General features: G+C 34.8%; 1 protein-coding gene across 1 annotated transcript in view; it reads left to right on the top strand.

Annotated features, from left to right (window-relative positions):
- The window catches only part of LIN28B (lin-28 homolog B), a 121767-nt gene that overhangs the window by 59586 nt on the left and 36271 nt on the right, over positions 1–25910 (top strand). Inside the window, exon 3 of the mRNA XM_036769339.1 lies at positions 6306–6490. Within this exon, the coding sequence (XP_036625234.1) occupies positions 6306–6490 (185 nt within the window). The remainder of the gene's footprint in view (positions 1–6305; positions 6491–25910) is intronic.

Here is a 25910-nt window from a genome sequence, read left to right as displayed (position 1 = left end):
GTTTGTTGTGGAGTGGCAAGAGTTTAGTTCATAGCAACTGAATGACAAGAAATTACTGTACTTAGCTCTGCCAGAGTGACAAGGGGTTAATTAATCCTTTTCTCCTTTGAAATTTGGACCAAAGTGAAACAATGTTCTCTCTTTAGTGCTGAAATAAAATACATGCAGTTGTGTGCCTTTGGTTCCCTTTTATTCAGCAGTACTTTCAAAGATACATATAATACAGTTAGCCAGTCTTGGTGAAGTATAATGTGGCTCCTTGTGGCTCCTCAGTGCATGTGTATTTGGATTCCCCAGAAAGAACACCTCCTAGACCAATATAATTTCATTTTGATACAGAATATGAAGCATCCATGAGTAAGTAGAACAATATGAAGACTGTTTAAGTCTCTGATATTTTATCTTCTGGTATGGGATAAGGTGATACCTCTGCTTCCCAGTGTGTGAGTTATACCTTGAACACATTTAGGGGGAAGGATGGAGCTGAGAGGTTTGCCTGGTTTGTGGTTGGCTTTTAAAATCATCATATATAGTAAACCTCTGACCTTTGTCTACATGGGGCTCTTTATGTTATTCGTACACATATACATAGTATATTATACATAGTATACATAGTATTCATACACATGTATTATAGTATATTGTATTGTACTGTTACAGTATATTTTCCTTAATAACATAGAAATGTTTCTGTCTTTACTTGTATATCCTAAGCAGTTAAATTACATGTGGTCAAAGCATAGTTGATTTAACAGTCATTCATCTAGGTGATAATTTGTTATTCCCTGCTCTCCCCCCATTCCCTCTATTGGTATTCCATGATGTATTTGGGTAGATGATAGTGCTAGAGAAGGAAGTGAAAGCCAGGCAAAGTCCTAGCTTCGGGGAGAATGGATTTCTAAGAATTCAGAAAAAGGCATGTTAAAAAAGATTACCGTATTTGGTGTTTATCTCCAAACTGTTTAACTCACTCAGCTTCTTTGAATTTCAGTTTCCTCTTCTGTAAAATGAAATAGCTGGGTTCATAAGTTCCCAAAGTGGGCAAAACTTCCCCCCCTCAGGGACACTTGAACAACATAGGGGACAGTAGTAGCGTCCAGTGCAATTGGGGGGTGTTAAATAAAAATAAAAATTTAACGTAGCCTAACCCCTGAGGAGCACTAAGTAAATTTTTTGTTTGAAAAGGGGGCAGTAGGCCAAATAAGTTTGGAACTTCTGGACTAGATGATCACTAAAGTTCTTTCCAGATCTAAATCCCATGACCTAAATTTTTCAATGGAAAATCTATTCAAGTGATTGAATGCTTCCAAGAATGAAATTCTGATGACACAAACGTAAGTGATTCCAATGAGTGAGAAATACACAGAGCAACTCAGAAACTAGTTTTGATTTTTAGAAGTTTTCAAGGTAACAGAGGTGGCACGTTTTCATAAGCATAGCTTCCCGAAAGGCTAAAACCCAGCATTACGTACCTGACACTAATAATAAAAACTAAATAAACTAAAAACACTTAAAAAAGTTATTTCATAGGTAAGATGATGCATGGTTGGGGCACAGATTTTACGTAACAGATATAAAGCAAAACAATTCAACTTTTATTTTGTTACTGTTTTCTCTACCAAAGAGAATGCTCTTTAGCTTGAAAAAGTAGTAAAAAAATTGTTAACAGGTATGTGAAATGATCAGTAGGGACATTATTCAATAGTACCAGGCCCGTTATGATGTCCCTGCATGATCGAAGTACTTGTAGAGCAATTACTGAGCTGCTTTTCTTAATCTATGATTCAGATGGGAGAAGTGCCACAGGACTTGAGATGGGTAAATGTCCTGATTTTCAAAGTGAGAAAGAATGCTAGTTTGTCTTTAAAGTTTTTTCAACTATATGAAACATACAAGAATTAAGGAAAAATTTATAATCAAGCGAATTATCCAGTGATAGAGTTCAGCCATCAGATAAAGTGCTCTGGGGTTTAGTAGAACTAGGCGGCTTTAAGTCATTGAGGACAATGAGGTATTTTCTTACTATATCCTAATTTATTTCAGGTTTCATTTCCCTGTGAACCATTTTTGTTCCATATTTCCCAGTCTGTGTATCATTCTCATTGGTAGATAAAAGTGAAACAAAATAGAAGCAAAGTAGTTCTGCCTTCTCATCATCCATTGTCACCTTCTTGTCTGTTCCAAGCGGGTGTCCTTAACTGCCTTACACTTCAGTTTTGACTCCAACATAGCTTTAAAAAAACAACCACCTTTTATTGTTTTTAGTGTTTATTACTGACCTCATCTTATGGTGGTCGTTAGCCTCCCTGGTTATATTCTTATGGGACATTGTCACTTTTATCTCTAATATTTAGTTAGCTACCTTGCTTCCTAATACTTGCATTCGTTGATGAACTCTCTGAATAGCATATTGTTCTTTTTAGACACATCCCCATCCATTTTCTTTCTTTGTCATTATAATAAATTAATTGCAATTCTTTCACCACAGTTTTTATTCTTGAGAACTTCCCAACTCTGTTAAGCCAATTTTCCTCCTAAATTCTTAGACCATAGAATCTTAACTGTCCTATCTTTGGAATGTACTTCCCTATGGCATTTGTCTCCTTATCTGTTAAAACTCTAAAATAGCATGGACGTGACTTCTAAAGGGTCCTGACATGTTCATTTCAATAAGTATTTCTCAGTGGTCAGAATTATGTCCATAATAGCATTCTCCCTTGTTGCTTCCACTTCCCTGAAAGATGAAATTATTAGCAAAACAGGTTAAGAATTTATTAGTTTCTAGCAATTCCTTAATTCTAGGGGTTCCTAGAGAGCTAAGATGCTGTCTATTTAATTTACTTTGTTCAGTGTCCACTATGGTGCCATTCCACAAGGCATTTATTAAATTGTATATAAAGATAATCATAATGGCCTCCTGTCTCTTGTCATCAATTTTTTGCCTTCTCTGGCTCTTCTTATCTAGCTTTTGAGCATAGCCAGTCCTCCCCCATTCTTAAATTATTACTCTGCCAGAGTTCTGCACTTCTGCATATGAAATAAAATTCTCTAGAAACACCCAACTCATTCTACTTGAAGAAATGAATTTATAGTAAATCATTAATTTGGATCATAATTATTTGAAATTTGCAACAATCTATTAAGTAGCTAGACTGAATTTTAATTTACCTTATAAGCCTAGATGACATTTAAGTTTCTTTCCAGATTTATAATTTTCTGATTCTACGAATAAAAATCTAATTATACTTTGAATGCTATTACAGTACCACCACAATTTTTGTTATTTTCATAATACTTTTTTAATTGAGAGAGCTGAAGCATAGGCCTCTATAGCTTTCAGCTATACTATTATAGTATTTATTTATGGACAGTATTTAAGATTTGCTGCCCCATACTATTACTGATTTTTTAATGTCTACATATCTTGTCTCTTCAATTAAATAATATGGTCATCAAAGTTAGAGAATGCATCTATGTCTTTGCATCACCCAATAGCAGCTAGCACAGTGCCTTACAAATAACATTCTCAATAATATTCACTAATTTATTGTTTGAGATCAAATATGATGAAGTTAGCTAAGTAGAATTAGTTACTCAAGAAGCATTTTGAAGGTACAGTACCAAAAGCATATGTTACTTTTTAGGAAGAAGTAAAGTAGGTTGTCACTGCAGACATTTTACAGTACTTCACCAAAATCTTGCTTACTGTGTTTTGTCTTTATGAGATTCATGGCTAGCTCAATGTCATTTTCTTTATCTGGGCTGTAATACAAACTAGCTATGTGATCTTGGGCAAGTTACTTCACCCCTCTGGGTCTCAGCTTCCTCTTCTCCAAAAAAAGAAAAACGAATTGGACTGGAAGAGTTCTGAAGTCTCTTCTAACTCTAAAGTTCTATGAGTACATGAAACAATGGAAAGAGGAATGATGGATGTTTTGGACCTATGGAGAGCAACTGGATTTAAATAAAGACTATATCTGAAAATTGTCATTGAAATGGTCACTGAAATCTCATGCTTTTATGGGAGTTTTTTAGACTGATGAAGCAGAAACAAAAAGTAGCATAGGAAACCAGGCTGATGTGGAGCCATATTTGCAAGTTTTCTTTGTGTCCTACCTACTTTAAATTGAGGACCATGTCTCTCCACACTTCCTTTGCATCTCTTAATTTCTGGTTGCCTTATGCATTCACCTTGCTCCTAGAAACACTCCATGACACATACCTAATTATAAAATTTTCTTGCCACCTTATATTCTTTTGCCTTCTGAATCGTGCTCCCCCCAACAATGGTTTTTACAGACCCTTTAATCATTGGGATAAAATTGGGAAACTAGTGTGCCCTTTTTGGCTTGTTTAGGATTGTATGCAAACATGGATGAGATTTTGCTAACTGGATATAATCTTTAAATTGAATAAAAAGGTTCTGATTATCCAGGATGTTTTTGCAAAAGTTTTCCTTTACCACCACAGCACTGGTTGCAATGCAGTTTCACAAAACTCAGCAAAACTACTCTGCTGTTTAAAATGTCTCGTGCAGTGTAAAAGCCCTGTTGTGAATCAACATTTTCACACATGACTAGAAACGAAACATGCTTTTGATCACAGATGACGAACCCTTAGTAGGAAGACCAAATCAATCTGAAAACAGCAATTCTGAAATCAAGCAACAAGTTCTTGAGTTCACAGTAAGCAGACACCCCCAAAGTCATTTAATTGTATTTTTCAGTGTGAAAGAAAGGAACTTTTTTGATTGTTTGATGTAAATTTGCCAAAAATTCAATCATAATTTTACACTGGACACTGGGCACAACATTTATCAACTTTTTAGAACCTCTTTGGAGCAGGTTTTGCACTCCTAGTGAAAGAAAAAGGGTCTTTACCTCTGATTCAAGGCATAAGGAATAGGAAAATATTTTGTAAGATACCTAATAATCTAATTCTTAACTATAAAAGTTGTTTATAATTTGCAGATAGGATTAAATTCTTTTTGATATATGTACGTAACTATGCATATGAAAAGATTGAGTGTGGTTTTGAGTAACAGCCCTTTTCAGCACTTTTGAAAGATGAATAATATTTAGTACAAAAAATTAGTGAAGCAATATTGCTTTAGATGAATTTCTGCTTGTTCATACTGATTTGACAGTGGGCTTTTTTCTTGTTATCAGACTGCTTTGAAAAGTTTCTTATTAACTGGAAATTATCACTCAATGCATTCTTCCTACTTATGTAGATGCCTTTTTTATTCTTCTTATACCAAAGACAATTAAGAAAATATTTAAAACTATAGGGTCATTCTAAAGGACCCACAATGAACAATGCTATCTACCTCCAGAGAGAGAGAACTGGTGAACTCTGAGTGCAGATTGAAGTATAATTTTTTTCACCTTCTTTATTTTTCTTCCCTTTTTTGGCAACATAGCTGATGTAGAAATATATTTTGCTTCATTTCACACTTAGGATTGAAATATTGCTTCCTTCTCAATGAGTGGAGGAGGGGCTGAAGAGCAGGAGACAATTCGGAACTCAAAATTAAAAAACTGAATGTTTAAAATGTTTTTTAAAAGACTATAGTGTCTGAAATTAGAACTGTCTGAAATTAGAACTGTCTTATGTTGTAAAACTTATAGAACAGAATTTATAAAAATATTTGCTTTTTTCTGTGCTTGGGTGGGAAAAAAGATGAAAATGGATTCATATTTAAACAGATCTCATGTGTACATACATATGACATATCACACATAGCATATTACAATTATAATTTTATGAATATATAATTTTGTAAACAAATCCATTTAGGATGGTTATAAATTATATAGATCACATTGACCTTGTTATGAGGAAGAATATGATGATGAGCATGTTTCCCACCTCTTGGCAGTGTTTGACTAGAGATGCAGAATGAAAGGTACATTTTCATATGTGGCAAATTCGTTGGTTTGTTTTTCCTGAGTATACTTACTTGTTAAAAGGGAAGGCAAGTAAGTGGGTAGGGATAGAGATAAAAAAATAATAAAGGAGGAAAATTAGAATGTTAAAATACGTACTGGAAAACAAAAACTCAAACATGGTCACAAACAGGACAATTTTACTACCATATGAAAGTTCTAAATTCTTTATTTAAAAACAAATTGAACATAACAGAATTTCATAGTTTCGTATACAGTCTTCTTTGAATGTTGAAATGTTCATACTTGAAGATTAAGTTCTCAAGAAGGAATTTTATTATTTTGTTATGTGATCCTTTAAATTACAAAGATTATAAAGTAGTAGTAACTGAGACATTTTTTGTTTCCTATTTACAGAGCAAGCTATATATGGAAGGATTTAGAAGCCTAAAAGAAGGAGAACCAGTGGAATTCACATTTAAAAAATCTTCCAAAGGCCTTGAATCAATACGGGTAACAGGCCCTGGAGGGAGCCCCTGTTTAGGAAGTGAGAGACGACCCAAAGGGAAGACACTGCAAAAAAGAAAACCAAAAGGAGATAGGTAATGATTGCTTTTTGTTACCTTACAGTTTTGTAAGACTTTGTTAAGATATTTATTTTTAATGTTCCTGATGCCTTCTTAGAACATGTTTATATTACCCCTACATAGGGCCATTTCAATAGAACCCCACCATGACATGGATAAATAAGAAATCATTTTGGTATGAACTTGCAAGTAAAAGGTATCTGGAGCTTAGCTCTAATTTAGAAAAAGATAGACTCGAGTACTGAGCAGTGAACAGATCCTGTTGTGAGTCTGCAGTTGCAAAGTTGAAGGAGCTGCCTTTTTGAGTTCTCCTTTACATTATCTGTACATGGTAGATGCTGTTTCTTGTTATTCCTTTTGGCTGCCTTGCACATATTAGAGCTGTCTTCTCCTGCCAATGCTTTAGTAAATTAGAGACATTATTCTAATCCTTGGAGCACTTTTGAGGCAAGCAGGCATGTAGAAAGGGATGAGGTGGTGTTCAATAACACCCGTAACCTTGGATCACTGATCAGATAATCCAGTAGAAACCTGCCTCAGGCTTCTGAGAGAGAAGCAAAGTGGCATCCCGTAGTTCAAAGTATACCTTATGCTCAGTGATTTCCACTGTCAGGTTTCAGGTGAGAGTGAATCTTGTGAATGAATGAGGGCCACATTCCAGTCTCTATATAGGATCGGCAGCCAGCCATAAGGGATCCACACAGAGCTGTAATGTCTAGCTGCAGTGTTGCCTGGCAAGAGAAGCAGGTCCTCCATTTATTTGGTGGTGATGATCCTGGGAAGTATCTGCAAGCAACAGCAAATGTGCCACAGCGTGATCTAGTGGAAAGAGCACTGTATTTGGAATCAGGTGGAGTGAGTTTGAATCCTCATGCTAGTGCTTACTATCTGTGTGATGTTGGTCAGGTCACTTAACTTCTTTAGGGCTCATTTTTCATACTTATCAAATGCAGGTAGTTGTTGGCTCTAAATCTTTTGATCTACAATCTTCTGATACAGAAAGGTTGTATGTTGGTTCTGGTGTAAGTCTATATCCTCAGAATTGGGTGTAAACCCACACTTATATTGCTTGGCTAAGTATTTGGGAGGGAAGCTCAGACCAGTGTTTTAGCTGAAACTATGCTAATATAATATTATTGTGTTTTTTGAAACAATCCTTTTAGCCGGTTTTTTGTTTTGCTAATAGCTTCAATTTCATGTAGAATAAAACTGAAAATATGACAATGTACGTTCCACTATAATCGTGTTTTAATAAGAACATAGGGATTGTGTGGGGGGTGGAGAATTCATTATAAATGTACCTTTAGTAGTAAAAATTAGGTCTTATATACAATGTATATATTTAGTAAATATATACAGATAAAAGAAGGTTTCATAGGATATTTTTCTCCTAAAAGAAAACAAAACAAAACATTGCTTTTTTAGGTTTGACAATTTTTGTAGTCTATTTAAAAACTGTGCGGGATATATTAACATTAGAGAAATGTGAAATTTTCGGTGAAATTAAACTAAATAACCCTATGGAATTAATACTATATGCATGGATTCTAGTGTGTATTGGAATGACAGGAGTCTTCATACAATCGGTGAATCTTGAAGAATGAGATTTGGAAAGGGGAAGAGTTGTGATCAAAGGTACCGAAACATAAATGTGCATAATATTTTTATGGCCATGAAATCCATTTAATTAGATAAAAATGATGAGGAAAAGTAGGAGATAAAATCATAACTCCCTATCCTAGTTAGGGCTCTTTATAATCTGTATGATTTTATTTCACCTAGCCATCTTTATTCATCTATCTTTAGGTAATAGGGAATGATTGGTGGTTTTAAAACAGGAATGATACAATGAAAACAGTCCTTTAGATGTGTTAAAGTGATGGGAGTGTTTAGGTTGGATTAGCATATATGGAAGTAGAAGATCATGTAATAATCAAAGCATGAAGTATTGGGCACTTGGTCTAGGGGTGGTTGTAGTAAATATAAAATAGTAAGGGGTGGATAGAAGAGATGTTTTCAAAAATGACCAATAGGATTTGCTTGACTTGTTGGACATAGGGGATTAAGGGAAAAGGGAGTTGTTAAATAATACTCTGAGGTTTTGAGTCAGTCTGATTGGACACTGCTGGTGGTATCCTTAACCCAAATAGATCAGTTCAGTGGGAAAATCAGTTTGGAGGAGAAAATAAGTTGATTTTTAGATGTACTGATTTTGAGGTAATACAACAGAAATGCCCAGCAGGCAGGTGAATAGGTGGGATTAGATTTTGGAGACCAAATCAGCAGAAGAAGTACAAGGAATATCATGTGAAAAGACTATTAAAATAATCCTTTTAACATGCTCCAAATTACATAATTACTACATTATGATGTCCAGGATGTTGAGAAACTTCAGTAGATTTCAGAGAATGTGAAAAATGATCAAAGAGTTAGAGAAAACAACAAAGGAACTGTTATTATTTAATATAAAGAAGAAAAGGAAGTTCAACAAATATTTACTGTCCATTTAGGGCAATATGCTAGATATAGTGGGAACTTTCATTTAGTTTTAGGAATATAAATGTGGTCTGCTGTAGGATATAATTTACAAAAGCCTGCTTTTTTCCTTCTCATACTATATGCAAGTATATAACTTAGTAATCATAGTGGATCACTTTTTATCTAGCACTTCTAGGTTTATAACATTTTCCTTACAGTTACCCTGTCAGGTAGGTATTACAAGTGGTATTATCATCTCCACTTTATAGATCAAGAAGATTAAGTCACATGCTAAAGGTTTTACAGGTGTAAAGAAATAGAGTTGATATTCAAACTCAAGTCTCTTGCATCCAAAACCAAGGGTCTTTTCTTCTCAGTGTAACACTGTCTTAGTCATTCATTATTTATCATAAAGGGCTTACCTTTCTTATTACTCCAATCTAAAGTTCTTAGCCTTTTTTGTTGTTGGACCCCTTTGGCAATCTGGTGAAGCCTGTAAACCCTTTCTCAGAATAGTGTTTTTAAATGCACAAAATAAAATACCTGGGATTACAAAGGAAACCAGAAGTTACTGAGAATAAAGATTTTTATTTCTTGTACAAGTTCATGGAATATCCATGGAACTCCAACAGCTTATGGACTTCAGGTTAAGAAACCCTGTTCTTACCAAACTTTGAGGTTTTTGTGGACTGAGATCAGGTTTCTGCACATTTTGATGCATAGCACAAACTAAACGACGGGCTCTTGGTTTCTCTGAATCCTATGAGTTGATTAAAACATAGCACAGTTTGATTACAAAGTTTACTAGCAATTCTTTTTCATTTCAATATTCAGAAATTATATCCATTTTTTATGTGATTCAAGATTACCTTAGGGTTAGTATACTTAAGAAAAGAAAAATAGACTTTGATCTATATTCAGTTTGTGGTTTTAAAGTCAGCTGTGTTAGTTAAAATAATAACTCTCAGAAGTAAACATTTACCAAAAGAAGGCAATGCTAGTAGTTTCTGCTATAATTGCCACATGCCTTACAAAAATATGTGTGTAGTGTCAAAGAGATTACCCTACTTGGCTACAGGAAGTAAAACTTTGTAGCCCTATCTACCCAGAAAGACAGCAGTCATTTTCAGTAGCATTATCTTTGATTAGCAAGAACTGGCTTTCATACTTTAAGAAAATTGTCTATCTCCTGTAACATTTTGAAGAATATATAAAAACTAACCTTAATTCTGTGTACTTAACTAAAATTGTTTCATAATTAGTTTAAAAAACACCAATCATTTTATAAAAAGGAAATTTTTAAAAACTTTTTATTTCATCATCAGAGAAATTCTTTTTTGATTAAGACAGCTCATAGAATGTCTTTGGATTTGACTGTAATTTGAATAGTTACTTATACCACCCATTTGTACCAGTTACATATTGCTACATCTGAATAGCAAAAACTAGTCAACCCTGTAAAAATTATTCCGAGGTCCTTAAAAAGTACGAACAAATATTACAAGTGGTGAAAATTCCCCCACCGCTATTATCTTCTTTGTCTGAATTAAAACAACAGCAAACAACTGAAGAAATGATTTGGTATGCACTAGTATTCAAACTAATCAGACAGCCTTTTCATGTCTTATATGAAAGATGTCAGAAGACCTTGCTTACTCTTAGTGATGCTTAAAATTTTATTTTGTAGCCTATCAACTCTTTAAAATTAATCATAGCACATAGCTGATGAAAAACTGTTGTGGATAGTAGAATGCCAAATATCCCCTTAGTTTTTGTTATTGGGGCAATTAAGCATCTATAACATTTGTAAACTTAGCATGTTCTTCGACTATGTAAGGGGATTAATCTAATGCTTGGAATGATAATAAAGTCATTTAGGATAAAATAATTTTAAAGATTTTTATCACACATAATCAATAATATGGTTATATATTTGAATTTTCAGCTTAGGCTTTAAAAATTATGTAAAATTTTATTTTTATGATACAAAGAACATAAATTTTAAAAGATTTTATTTTGTCATCTTTAATCATAAAGTGAGGTGGAAATTTTATTTTCTTTTTTCGCTTTCTATGTTACAGTTCTTAATATTATTGTCATATATGTTTTATTTTAAATTAAATAAAATTTAAAAACTTTCCCTAAAATATTAACAACACTAGGTTCATTTCCTGCTGTTCTTTACTTTTCTCTATATTTATTTTCAATAGGGAGTTTTGCATGTCTACTATCCACTCTATTTGGAAGAGAGAAACAGTTTTAGCACATATTTAGAATTTTTAATGAAAGATGGATGATTCTGATCACTTCCTGTCTGATTTGCTTTAACTTCCTTCTTCCTCAGAACACTGTCTGCCAACTTCCTTTCTCTAAAAATAGCTCAAACCGTGTGGAGAGCACAGTAATTTCCACTGTTTAATAGGGAAAGAGCTATTTCCTTTCTTTTCTACAGTTACTCATTCTAACATTTATAAGAAAGAGTAATAGTGGCAAATAGCTTTAAAACTTAGTTCTGATATTTAATAACTTTTATTTGTAACTTATGTATAAGATTTATATAAGGATAGCTTCTTTTGTTGTTGTTGTTACTCTTGTGCTAGTCCTCTACCTTCTTTTTTATTTTAATTTCTATGAGGGTAGAAACCTATTTTTTACTCCTTGGCACCATCTTCTCTCTCCACTACATATGCCTAGAAAATGGCTAGTCACATAGAACTTTGTCTTTCCACATGTGTTAACTCTTTGAGGATCTTAAAAATATAATTTCAAGAATAGCAAGTCATGGAGTACTCTCATTTGGTATTTCTTAATTTTTCAGTTACCCATCTGATTGTAAGCATGATGCTTTGGTTTTCTATTTTGAAGTGTAGTATTACCACATTTTTACTTAAAAGGCAGGCTAATAATGAAAGTTTAAGGTTAGTACTTCAGTTGTTTAATACAAATCTTATCATTTGCCTTGACAAGCATGTGAGTTCTTTATATGAACATGTTGGAATCATGTCAAATTCTTTTTTACTTAAATTATAGTAAGCTATCTATAGAATTTAAAACTGATTTAATTAATTCAACACTTTTAATAGTTTAATAAAATTTTTGTTAATAATAGAGATGACTTTTTCTATTTTGCTATTAAGACTGTTAAATGAACAGAATAAAAAAATAATCCCAAGTTTGTCATTGTTTGTGTAATTCCCATTTTACTAAATTGTATCTTTGAGTAATTCCTTTTTTGTCAATGCTTGTATATGATAATAGTAAAGATATTTTTGTTAGAATTTTTTCAGTAGTTTCTGATGAAAATTTAAATTAGAAGGTCATTCCAAATCCTTGCAAGTTATTCACAAGGACTTTTCCTCAACTGTGAGCAGTGCATTTTTCCTTGTCTAAATAAAAGGGCATTTATTTTCAAAAGAAAATAATTTATACACTGCCTTCCTATGCAGCAAGTCTCCTTTCTTGCTAATAGTAATTATAATTCCATCTCTAACTGTGTTTACTATAATAAACCGCTTTTCATTTACCATGTAAGATGGAGTGATTTAACTATTTTATTTTATCTTATTTTTCAGTAAGTTGTACTTACACGAAAATTAATGTCCCATGCTTCGGAGTATTTGCAGCGCATATACAATAATGAATTTTTATTTTAAAGTTAGTTTTTACAATGGCCCTCTACTAAAATCCACCCATTTTAACTGGTCCTTTTTGATGATTTTATTTAAAGGATACTCAAACACCTGCTTTGGGGAAGTAGTAACAATCAGCGTTGCTTAGGTGCCAGAGATAAGGTTTTTGGTAGAGGCATATCAACAAATTCCAGTAAATAAGTGTTTCATCTTTATACTTCTGTGATTAGATTTTGGAATTTGCTGTTTAGTTGGTTTCTTTTGTGGAAGAGAAATCTTTCAGGCATGAATTGATAGGCCAGATCCTTTGAGGTCTGTCTTCTCTGACCTCTGACCCCTATTCTTACAAGGTCAACATCTGAGGGCAGGAGATTAAGGCAGTTTAAAGACTGGAATGGTAAATGGAATGGAAAAATTAGCCAGCACATTTTGGGTGCAAAACATCAAAGTCATCAAACAGTTTACTTATTTTAAACCTGGCTTAAGGGTGTAACAAGCTAATTGTACTGGGCTTGTTGGTATAAGAATATATTTTTTAAAAAAAACTGTAATTTACTTACAAGAGATCAGTTAGACCATAAATTTTTTTAAAAAAGAATTTAATTCAAATTAAATTGACAAACGTAAGCAAAAAAGTAAAGGAATGCCAAAATGAAGTACTCTTACTACTATTACCTTCTACTGCTGCTGAGTTTGGATGCTTTTTAAAAATATTTTCTTTGGAGAAATCTTTGATATAGATTTTAAAACTTAGTATATTTAAGTTTATTGATAAATCATTGACAAGGGAAATAAAATTGCACTTTTGTGTACATTGCCTTGCTAAATTAAGTAATGGTTGCCAATTAAGTTATAATGTTGTATTTCATTGTCTATATAAATCTATGCATCTAGAGATTTTAGCTAAAATATAAAAGGATAGCAGAGAGTGACTCTTAAACAGGTGGAGAAGCCTAGTATGTTATCTTTATACTCATTTCCTTTTTTACTATGCCTTCCCTCCTCCCCTTTCTAATCTTTCATTTTGCTTCATAATGACATAATTGTCTAACAATAAAGGAGCCCAAGTGTGTATGTATCCCCTCTTAATTGCTATGCCCTGGTCTCTACTAAAAATTAGATTCCAGATAAATTCTTTATTTCGTGTGTGTTTGTTTGTTTTTCTGAGCAATTGCGAGAATGTAGTTTATGCTTCTTATTTTTGATTGGTGAGGGCTGGATTTGAATAGCTCAGCCATTAGTTCAAGGTCCCATACAGGCATAAGAGTAGCTGAGGAAGTTAGTAGCACATTCTGTATGTTTTACATTGCCCCCATTTCACTCACTAGGGATTTAATTTTTAGGTTGGTTTTCCAGGTCTCTTCTTTCTAGGATTATTTGGTCAGGGATCTCTTAATGAGGCAATTATAGCTGTTTCCTTCATTCACATTATCTTAGCAGATGCTCTCCCTGCTGTGACCTCTGGATAGGCTAGTCAGACAATGTGCCATTCTCATCACCTTCTTCAAGACATTGTACAGGGTTGAGCTTCATTTGGCCTTACTTTAAAGTCTTAGTGGATTCCTGATAAGAATAATCAAAAGCAGTTATCAAAAAACAAAAAAAAAACCCAAGCCTCAAACTAATTTTAGCAGAGATATTCTGGTGTCCTCACACTCTCTCCCTTCCCCTCAAAAAAACCAACATTGAAAATGAATCACATAAAAAGTTAAACATTTCAAAATAAGTTTAGTGAATAAATCGAGCCCCTACTATCGCCTTTACCCTTCATATATCGTACCATGAGTAAGTGGGATCAATAGTTCACTGCATACCTTCGCTATAGGGCCATTGTGAAAGTTAATTGGGTAACTTTTATAAACTACTTAGATATCCTTTTCAGATAGGATAATTTAGCTGTTATCATCAAAGTTTTTGACAGGTATATGCCATTGGTTCTCTGCAGAAAAGTGAAAGAATATAAATGCCATGTCTTTTATTTGGGAATTGTGGTGTCTAGTTTGTTCCTGTGTTACTTTTGTAGAAGAAAAACAGAATAAGGGTGAATGCAGATGCAGGCAGGCCCATGGTACACTCTTCCATTCAACCAGATAAATCCTCTAATTGAATATCAATTCTGTGCCCCAACTCCCATGAACAGCAGTAGAGATTAACAAAGTTGTTAACAGCTCTCAAACTATCCATCTTTATTCTCTGTTAATAGGGAAGTGCAAGTCAAATTTTGTTTAGTAAAATTCAATTCTGCCCAAATTTTTCTCAAATTTATAAAATTTTCTGCAAAACGAAATGCTGATTGAAACCAATAACCAATAATATAGCTTGGAATCTTTTTGCTATATAGAGTTGTTTGTTATAGTGGCATTTGACTTGTCTTTATGTACTTACTGAGAAGTCTTAAGCAAAATAATTATAATTTTTGCAGTGAAATATAATGCTTAAAATTATAATTGATCCAAGATGCATGCATTTTTTTTACTGTTGCAAAGTAGTTCAGTCTTCAGTAGCAAAATTCTTTAATGTCACAGCAAATTTTTTTATATGAAGTAGACAGTATACAAATATAAATTTTTTAGAAATACCCTTAAGAAAAAAATGATCTTGTAAAGTATCATATTGCTTGGAGCAAGACCAGAGAACAGTGATCAAGAATTTGAAACTTTACATTTTAAAAATACTATAATTTTTGAGTTGTGCCTCCACAAAGTTCTTCAATGCCTAAACATGGTTTGAAGTTTACCCTAGGCTCTCAAAGACTATGCCAGTGTAACAAGAGCTCTTTCACATTTTACGGTGTTGGAAAGGATTTGAGTATGGTCCTGGCAACAGAGTGATTCTTCTTTCCAAGGAAAATTCTGACTAAATAAGGAAAGGCTCATCATTTCTAGACTGTCTACTTGTTAATGAATTCTTTGACCATAGCAACCCACTAGATATGGTGAGCACTGAATAAAATCACAAAAAATTAAGCTGATTATATTTTAGCAGACAGGAAATGACTTGCCTACTGATGTGAATGTCATTCCTGAATTAATTCTCTGGATCATCGGCTTGTTAAAACAAAGATCAAAATTAGTGTAGAACTTCAGAAAAAAATAAAAATGTATGGTGAGCAATTTAGAAAATTTCATCCTTGTCCATTTAAGCCAGTTGCTAATTGTGAAAAATGGGATATGGACAGAAGCTAAAACATAGACACAGACTACATTATTTTCATTCAGAAGCTTTGCTAATCCAACTTTCCATAATGAGGAGTCCAGGACAACATAGAAAATGCCTTAGAAAACAATGGATTTACTTGCCAACAAGAAAGTTATGAATAATGGGGGCAACATTACTTTAGAATAAGAAATGAGAAAACTAATTTGTAAAATCTTAGAAAATAGGATTATGGAAAAATATAAGTAATACCACTTCATAAGATATAGAAGTTATAAAGGACAAATCCACTTTAAAGACAGCTTGCCAAGACACCCAACTAAGCAAAGTAACTTAAGGATGAAAATTAAAGGAGGGCAAGAAACAATTTATAAAAAGATCTCCAAATATTTTTATAACAAACTATTCACCCTCAGTGACAGTGTAAAAGACACTTAGACTCTAACTTTTATGTCTCAAATATATTTGTAGAGGAGGTAGAAATGAAACTGAATTAATAGGAAAAACGGCTGGATTCAAAAAAGAATACATAAAGGAGATTCATACTTGATGTAACAAAACTGTGAAAACATTGATAGATCAATTCGTAAGATTCCTGAATGAGTAGAAGATACAAAGGTATGAAAAATATTGGGCCTCATTAATATCCAACCCCAACTACAGCCCCATTCCCTCCCCAAAATTGCTGACCTATATGCCTGCCTATAGATTTGTAGCTCTGGAGCTGGAAGTAATCTCAGAGGCTATCTAGGGCTAGTACAACCTCCTCATTTTACAGAGGAGGAAATTGAGACTGAAAGTGGTCAAATGCCTTGCCTAAGGTCACATTAGTAATAAATTATTCCAGAGCCATTGCTCCTTTGACTGTGCCACAATGAACTCATATATATCAAATATTTAATAGAATAACAAAGTGCATACAGAAAGCCAATTTTTTGTGCTTAGGTGACTGGGAGGGTAGTAGTTAAGAGAAATAAGGAAGAAGAACTGAGGTTTTTTGAGGAGAGAATAGGGAACTTGGAAGGGAAAGGAGGAAGATTTAGTTTTAAACATATTGAACTTGAGATGCCAGTGAGATGTGTACAAGTGAAAGTATATCATTGGTACTTGGAACTCTGGGACTAGAGCTCAGAAGAGATGCAAGGGTGGATGATAAAGATTTGGAAGTAGGAAGGGAATATTTGAAGGTGCTAATGAGAATCAATGAATAGGAAAGAGGAGAGAGAAAAAAGACAGAACTGATCATAGCTTTTAGAGAAATACCAACCATTGGGAAATTAGAAGTACAGTTATTGAAGGTGATAGAGAAGAAAAAATTAGAGAAATTGAAGAACAGAGTTAAGCAAATGCCAAGGAAAAGAAGAAGAAAGTTTCAAGGAGAGGAGGGTGGTTAGCCATCTCAGATGTTGGAAAGAAAGTAAAGAAGTATTGGGAAAAGGCAACTCCATAAGTCCATTGGTGCTCTTTCAGAGAGCAGTTGAAATTGAATGATGGGAGAAACCAGATTGCAAAAAGGTAACTAAACACTGAATGGAGAGGAAGTAGAGAAAGTGAATGGAGACTTCTCTTTTGAGTAACATGACAGTTAGTTTGACTAGTATATACCTGAGCATGTCCTGAGGAGTTAAAGGAGCTAGTGAAGAGAAATATAAGGTACTAGGGAAATTACGATTAGATCAAGGTCTTGAGAAAGTGGGAGGGGATAACCTAGGAGATGAGTACAAGGGTTATCTTTAGGAAGGAGGGGAAACACTTCTCTCTCAGCCAGGATTTGATGAACAGGATTGTATCGCCACTGCAATATTCACAGCACGGACAGCGACTATGAATATTCTGGTGTATCTCTGAATCACAAAATATAACAGACCCTCTATGTGGAAGACAGAACCAAAACATTTATTCAGACACCAGAAAGCCAAATCCCTCACAGCAACAAAGAAATGGATGACACATTATCACTGCAGGGAGCACCACCATCCTAAAACCTTCCCCCTGTTTGGGCCTTCCCACAAACAAAAGTTTGCAGTTAGCTGCCTCCTCTCTCTCCCTCAGCTCCAAATGCTCTGACCAACTTCTTTCCTCTCAGCTCTGCTCCTCACTTCCTATCCCCACCCCCACCAGCAAGCTCCTCCCATCACAGGCTTTATGTGACTTTAGGCTTCCATGGGACTTAGGCAGGTCACATGGGCCTATTAATGGATGGAAAGATCTTCAAATTAACCAAAAATACCTTAACAATGCAAGGATAAAAGGAAAGTCTAGGAGTTTCTGCCAGTTGGCTTCAATCTTTCTAATAAATTAGGTAAGTTAATATATTGCAAGTGAGTTTACAGAGTTGGGATTGGGGACTTAAGTCTAAAAAAGCTTTGCAGTAGCTACATTTGGAAATGTCAGTGTAGCAACAAGCACCCCAGCATACCCAGGATGGCCTGCTGGCACAGGTTCTTTAATCTACTTTTCTAGGAAAGACTGTTAAAAATGGGGTTAACTATCCTACTTTTAATTACATTCACTAGTTCAGGGGAAGGGTCAGCACTCTGAGCGTTAGAGAAAATACAATCAGAGAAATTAGCAAAGACCAACAGACAGGGCTCCTAACTGCCTGAATCAAAGCAATATTGCTGTGTACTTTACATATACCACCACTGGGCTGAGAGAACCTTCACAGCTGAGCCGTCTGGGAGCTCTGAACATATGGCTACTCAGGAGTCTGGACCAGGGAATCAAAAGTACCTTCTCATAAGCACTCCCCCAAAGCAAAATACCAACTCAGAGTATATGTATACTTCTCAGAGCCATAAGGCGTCACAACCCTTGTGACTCAGACCTAATTAGAAATTAGCAAAAGGTGTGAAAGCCTTCAAACAAGCAAGCTTCCCCTAAGCAAGCTTTCCTCCCATAATGGGCTCTGTGACCCAGGATGTATCACAGCTGGGAGCTGGGCCAGAGCTCAAAGCAGGTCACATGGGCCTATTAATGGAGGGAGAAAACCTTCCTATCCCATTAACATTATAGTTGGGGAATAAATAAGATTTGAGTAAGTAGAGCAGTATTGAGGTACCTTTGAAGGCTCAATAATGTGAATTTATAATGTATCCAGTAACTATGTGGCATTATAAGTAGTTTTTACAATGGTCATCAGAAATGAGGCAAAATGATGTAATAGAGGTATTTTCACAACTGTCACTTAATATGATCTTTTGTGATCATTTTATTAGTTTTTAGAAATCCCTGAGATAACAGTGCTCACCATTTTACAGGTGAAGGTATACCTCAAGTTTTTATTAATACCTTATTTGAGTTATAAGTGGAAATCTCACGTTCCATTAATAAAGCTATAATATTAAAACAGTTGGAAATTGTTGCTAAGCACTCACTTTTTATTCTTAAAATACTTTGTTTACTCTGTTATTAAACTTGGAGTTATATACTATTTTTAGAAACACAGTATGGCATAGTAGAGAAAGTGCTGGATCTAGAGTTAGAAAGAGCTGGGTTCAGATACCATGTCCGACCACTAATTTTTTCACCATGGGCAAGTCATCTAACCTCTCTGGACATCAGTCATTTCACTGGTTTAAAAAAATCTACTGCCTAATCATTTGTTGATCATTTGCGATCCGTGGTAGTAGAAAAAAAGTTTTCATGGTAAGTAGATTTGAGACAGTTGTTTACCTTCTTAAAAAGGCAATAATTTTCTCTGTCTTAACACCAATGAAAAATTAATTGCAAATATGTGTTATCCTGGTCTCTTATGACCTGTGATCAATATGATCCATGACATATGTGAATGGCATTGAACTGGTGGTGGTGGTGGTGGTGGTGGTGGTGGTGGTGGTGGTAGACAAGAACCCTGTTAGGTTGATAGTACAAGTATTTTTTTTCTCCTTTTTATTGATGAGGAAACTCATTTCTTTGACTTGCCCATGATTCACAAATAAGATCAAAAGAAACTATAGGAAAAAATCACAGTCTCTGGCATAGTTTCTCAACCTCTGTTTCATGAAGGCAAATTTGTCAGAAGTGATATTCAGTTAGAATTAGGAAAAAACATTAAGTACGTGTCACAGCGATGGACAGAAAGAGTGCTTAACCAAAAAAGGGATAGAGGAGATCACAAGAAACAAAATAGCTAATTTTTATTAAATGAAATTTTTAAAAATTGTGTTAAGAAAATCAATGCAACCGGGATAATAGGGGGAACTGTCACTTGGGGAAAAATCTTTGCATCAAGTATCTCTGATAATGCTTTAATGTCCAATATGTGTATATATTGGTAAATATGTTTGTGTGGGCTTGCTAAGTCCTTTTCAGGGCTACTCATCCTCCTTTGGTATTCATCTCCACCCAACTCTCATCTGTGGCTCCAAGAAGCTGTAACATGCTCAGAGGCCATATCCCAGTAAAACCATCTCAGCAGACAGGCCAAACTAGGTTGAAGGTAACTGATAGGTCTCAAACCTATCAGTGGGTTAAAGGGGTGTCTACTCGAAGCAAGTGAAGACTTTCCTTGGCCAAATGGGCGGATGAGAACATTTGTTCCAAAGGCCATGAAGGCCGATAAAGCAGACACTGTGGAGCCCTTAGAGCTTGGTCAGACATTGACGACACCAAGGTCATCCACTGCATCCTGGGGCATTACCACCCTCTTGACTTTTGTCTCACCACTGGACTTCAGTGACTGGAAGAGAGAGTGAGGCTGACACCTTTGTGCAACTCTGCTTCACTTAAATACAGTTCACCAGAAAGTCAAGCATTGGTCATCTTTGAAATAACAACATGTGTATATATTGGACAAAAAGACGTTCCCCACTGGATAAATAGTCAATGAATATGAACAAAGAGCTCTGAAAAGAAGAATTTAAAACTATTAAAAGCCATATGAAAGATTGCTCTAAATCACCAACAATAGAAGAAATACACATAAAAACAACTCAGAGGTTTTACTTTATACCTAGAAAATTGCAAAAGATGACAAAGGGTGGGAATAGTCAATGCTGGAGGAACTGTAGAAAGACAGGTTCTTGGTGTGTGTGTGTGTGTGTGTGTGTGTGTGTGTAAACATAAAATTATAGGAAGTCACACTAATATACTATATGTATATACACACACATATAAAACCATAGAAAGGCATACTAATGTGTTGGTAGAGCTGTAAATTAGTTCAACCATTCTGGAAAGCAATTTGTAATTATGCTTGTTTTTAAAAAGTTGTTTAAAAATATTCATGCTTAACTGTCCCTTTGAGTCAGAGATTCCACTGCTAAGATTGTTGCCCAAAGAGGTTAAAAAAATCCCCCATCTACATCAAATGAGATATTTATAAATTGTTTAGCACATTGCCTGACACATAATATATGCTATATAAATGCTTCTTGCCTTCTATTTTCCCTTTGCCTATATCTGAATATTCATGGTAGCATTTTCTTTGTGGTAGTGATGTGGTAGTGAGAAACTGGAACCGAAATGTATGTTCATTGATTAGACTAGGTTAAAAATATTATGGCATACTATTGTAATGGATTATCATATCCTAAGAAACAATGAATATGAAAAATTCAGAGAAGTGTGGAAGTACTTGTATGAATGAACCAATATAGAGTGAAGTAAGTAGAATAGGATAATAATTTACATGATAACTAACAGTATAGATGGAAGTAACAAAAAAAATTAAATGCTAATTATCTTGACCAAGATTGGTCCCAGGGAAGAGATAAGAAAACATATCTCCCAATGGAACATTTCATACACGATTAGTCTTGGTTAATGCACTGCTTTAACCAAGTCAGTTGGTTAATAAGCATTTATTAAATGCCTACTATGTTCTAAGCACAAAAATGAAATTGTCCCTTGAAGAAAAAGACTGTTGTTCTGTTGGGAGGTGAATGCATATATAAATATATGAGCAGATGAAAAATTAATTCATTTTTGAATGGGAAGGCATTAGCAGAAGGATTTAGAATTAAAATGATTGAAACTAGAGACCCATGGAAATTGTTTCTTTCCTCTTTTGAAAATCAACTTCATCTAGTTGTTGATGATTTTAAAAAGTCTAATTCAGATTGAGAAACACAAACCAACTTTTCAGAAATGCATATCTTTGTAGGTACCTTTGATCTTTTAATTGGGATATTGATTTTATTTTTAAGGTTTTATTGATGCCTTTATTCAGCAGTATTTTTCCAATATGCTCTTTCTCCATCTCTGCCCATCCTTACCTTTGAATCCTCTGTTCTATAAAAGAAAAATAGTACCTGCTATGTGTCATGTACTCTGTTAGGTGCCAGAGATATAAAAACAAAAATACAATAGTCCTTGCCCTCAGGGGACTTACTTTGGATCTGGGGAAGTAACAAGTGTATATATAAACTTATTTAAAATATGAGGAAGGGAGTGGATCTGTGCTTTAATTGGCTTGGTGAAAAAATTTATTTTTAAACAATGCAGGCTTTCACTTTCTCTCAACTTAGTCTTAGAGAATTGTCTAGGGCACTAGAGATATCCTGGATCACATGTGCAGTAGGATTTGAACTCAGGACTTCTTGGCTCCAAGGCTACTTCTCCATCCATTATGCAACCCTATCTCTATATAGAACATGTACAAAATAAACGTGAGGTAATTTGGGGAGGGAGGACACAAAAAGGGGGAAAGCCAACCAGAACAGCAGTATCAAACTCAAATAGAAGTGAATCTCTGGGTGCTGTATACTGACTTAGAAAACTACAAATTAACATTATCTGTATTATAATCTATTTTCATTTTTGTTAAACCTTTCCCATTTACATTTTAGTCTGGTTTGGGCCTTATTCTGGGAGCATAGCCTGGGAGTTTGACACCTTTGAAGTAAAAGATGGTGCTTAATCTGACTCTCAAAGGCAATCAAGGGTTCTAAGTATTGAGGAGGGTAGCATGGGGGTAGCCAGTTCAAAGACACAGAGATTGAAGGTAGAGAGTCATGTGTAAGGAACAGCAAAGCCATTTGACCAGGAACATGTAACGTAGGTGAGGAGATGGGGTTAAATTCTGAAGGCATCAAATGCCAGAGGAGTTTATAGTTGATCCTAGAGGAAATAGAGAGCTAAGTGGTTCAGTGGATAGGATGGGCCTGGAGTCAGGAAAACCTGAGTTCAAATGTGACCTTAGACACTTCATAGCTGTATGACCCTGATTAAGTCACTTAACGTCTGTTCCCCTTAATCCACTGGAGAAGGAAATGGCAAACCACTCCAATATCCTTGCCAAGAAAACCCCATGTTCAATAAAAGAGTGTAAAAGCACGCTTGAAGCTTGACATCAAAATTGGCAGCCAGGTGGCGCAGTCGATAGAGTAGTGGGCCTGGGGTCAGGGAGACCTGAGTTCAAATCCAATCTCAGATACTTAACTTGTGGCATGACCTGGGCAGGTCACTTAACTCTGTTTACCTCAATATTCCCATTTGTAATATGAGCTGGAGAAAGAAATGGCAAACCATTCTAAAAACTTTGCCAAGAAAGCCCCCCAAATGATTGTGACTTAGAGAGATATTAAAAGATTCGCTGTCACAGTTGTGGAAGGAGAATGGCCTAGGACAGTTGGCAGTAGGTAGTGGCCAAAATTAAAATAGGCTAAACTTCGTTCCGCAGATAGTTTAGACTAGAGACAGACTGACGAGGGTTGGTTGCCACTGGTCACATGGCAAACAGGAAACAGTAGGAAACAGTGTGCAGTGGCAACCCTACATTTTTCACCAGTCACCCAAAATCCTTTGTCAGCCCCCCCAGGCAGTAGATTTACAGGCCTGGTCTAGGGTCTGATAGATAATAACTTTCAGGATCTGGATTGAATGATCAGTTTGTATAGAGTGAATCTCAAACGAATATAGAAGTGTATGGGCATGACATTGAAGGAAAGTTTATAAGTGGCAGTAGGGAGCAAGGACTTTTTCCAACTCCCTAAGAACATGGTTTTTGGGGAAGAAGTAGGGGGTAGGGGAAATGGTAGGAGAGATGGAGCAGCCAGTGCTTGGGAGAGTAGCCAGAAGTAGTATCATTTAGGGACAGAAACAGGCTTCAACACTCCCTAGTGCTACAGATTAAGATGTAATTGGGAAATGTTTTTAAAAGTATATAAAAGTACAACAAAGTATAGATAATGTTAATATGTAGTTTTCTAAGTCAATATTCCCACACAGGGATCCTTATGTATTATTTAGTGGTATAGTTTCTGTTTCAGCTTGACACCACTATTCTGGGGAAAACTTGGTCTCTGTCAGTAAAATTTAAAATATCCCATGTGGTTGGTCAGAGATAAGGGCAGAGGCCTCCACCAGTCAGTTGCTTTGCCATGGAGAGGAGGAAATCATGTTTAATCATCTGTTCTATAACACCTAAGTTGATCGTCATTAGTCTGAGTTTGGCTTTCTGTTTTAGAGTTGTTTTCATTTACATTTTCGTAGTTCTTACGTCTATTATTCTTTTAGTTCTGCTTAATGTCTTCTGCATCAGTTCATACAAAAGCCTTCTAATGCTTCTCTTAATTTTTCAAATTTGTCAGTGCTGCTATAGTATTCCATGATATTCATATCCCGCAGTTTCTTGAGCCATTCCCCAATCAATGGATACCCACTTCATTTTCAGTTTTTGTGCTACTATAAAACGTGCTGCTATAAACGTTTTATATGTATGTCTTTGATTTCCTTAGCTTAGATGTGGAAGGGTAGAATTCCTGAATCAAAAGATATAAGTAGTTTTTTGTTTGTTTATTTAGTTGCCATTCCTTACTAATTCCAAGTTGTTATCCAAGGGTTGGTCTCATTGACAGCTACACCAATAACGTATCAATATATTTATATTCATAAGACCCCTCCAACATTGACAATTTCTATCCTTAATCTTCAGCAAATTTGGCAGGTGAGAGATTAAACTCCTAAGTTGATTTAATTTGCATTTTTCTTATTAGTGATTTGGAGCATTTTTGATATGCTTTTAATATTTATCTTTTAAAAACTGCATCATTTAAGCTTCTTAGCTTTTGATCTCATATATTTGTGCCAGTTTCCTATATATTTTGAGTATCGAACTATGATCAGATATATTTGATGGAAAATTCCCTCCCTCTCCCCCACCTGCCCCACAGAATCTCTTCTTATTCTAGCTGAATGTATTTTCTTCATGAAAAAAACTTAGGCTGTCAGGATAACAGAATTACCAATACAGAGCCGGAATAGTCATTAGAGGCCTTTGGTCCTACCCGCTAATTTTACAGGTGAGAAACTAAAGTAAGGTAAGTTACACTTCTTGTCCACAGGACCTATGACTCCAGGTTCCAGGGCCCGTGGTAGCTTTTAAATTTCATGTAATCAGAATTGCATTTTATTATTTTTTATCATTTATCAGAAACTATCATTATTGTTTATTATTACTTCCCCATTTCATCTAGTTTTATTATTTATTATTACTATTTTATATTTTCATCTCTATCCCTTGTTTGGTTAAGCATTTTCACCCTGGCCATAGTTCTCTTCCTAGCCATAGTTGTAAAAAATACCTCCTGTTATCTTTTAGTTTAGGTCTCATATAAACTTGGAGCTTATTGTAGTGTATGCTATAAAGTGTGGTTTAAGCCTGTTTTCTTCCAAACTGCTTACAATTTTTCCTAGAAAATGTGTTCAATTGCCTCTGGGTTTTCTTGTCTAGTCTGTTCCTCTAGTTTTACTTTTTCATATTTTAACCTTTACCAAATAGGTTTTATCATCACTGTTTTTATATAGTAGTTTGAAATTTAGAAATGATATGCTCTCTTAATTTTAGATATCTGCTTTTGGTTGTATTTTAAAAAGGTCCTTTAAGGCTTGTGGGTTTAGATTTTTCTTTTAAACATGAGTTCTGTATTTTTATAGGTTGTTTCCATGTATTTTGACATATATAATTATACTTTTACTGTTCACATGAATTGTGCTAATAAGTTAACATAGATAAAAATTTTTTTGCTATTCCTAAGTTAAATTATGCTGATTGTATTCTTAATGTTGAACCATTCTTACATCCCAGGTATAAATCTGACTTGATCATGGTGAATACCTTTTAAATTAATTACTATTTAAATTTTACTTTAAATGTTCATATCTGTATTTATTGAGGGAATTCATTTCGTCTAGAGTTTCTTTCTCTCCTTTGTCCTTCACTGATTTGG

Source organism: Trichosurus vulpecula, chromosome 7 (assembly GCF_011100635.1).
Source record: "Trichosurus vulpecula isolate mTriVul1 chromosome 7, mTriVul1.pri, whole genome shotgun sequence".
NCBI classification, from domain to species: domain Eukaryota; kingdom Metazoa; phylum Chordata; class Mammalia; order Diprotodontia; family Phalangeridae; genus Trichosurus; species Trichosurus vulpecula.
Note: the sequence above shows the minus strand (reverse complement) of the source record. Positions and strands in the feature narration are given on the sequence as shown.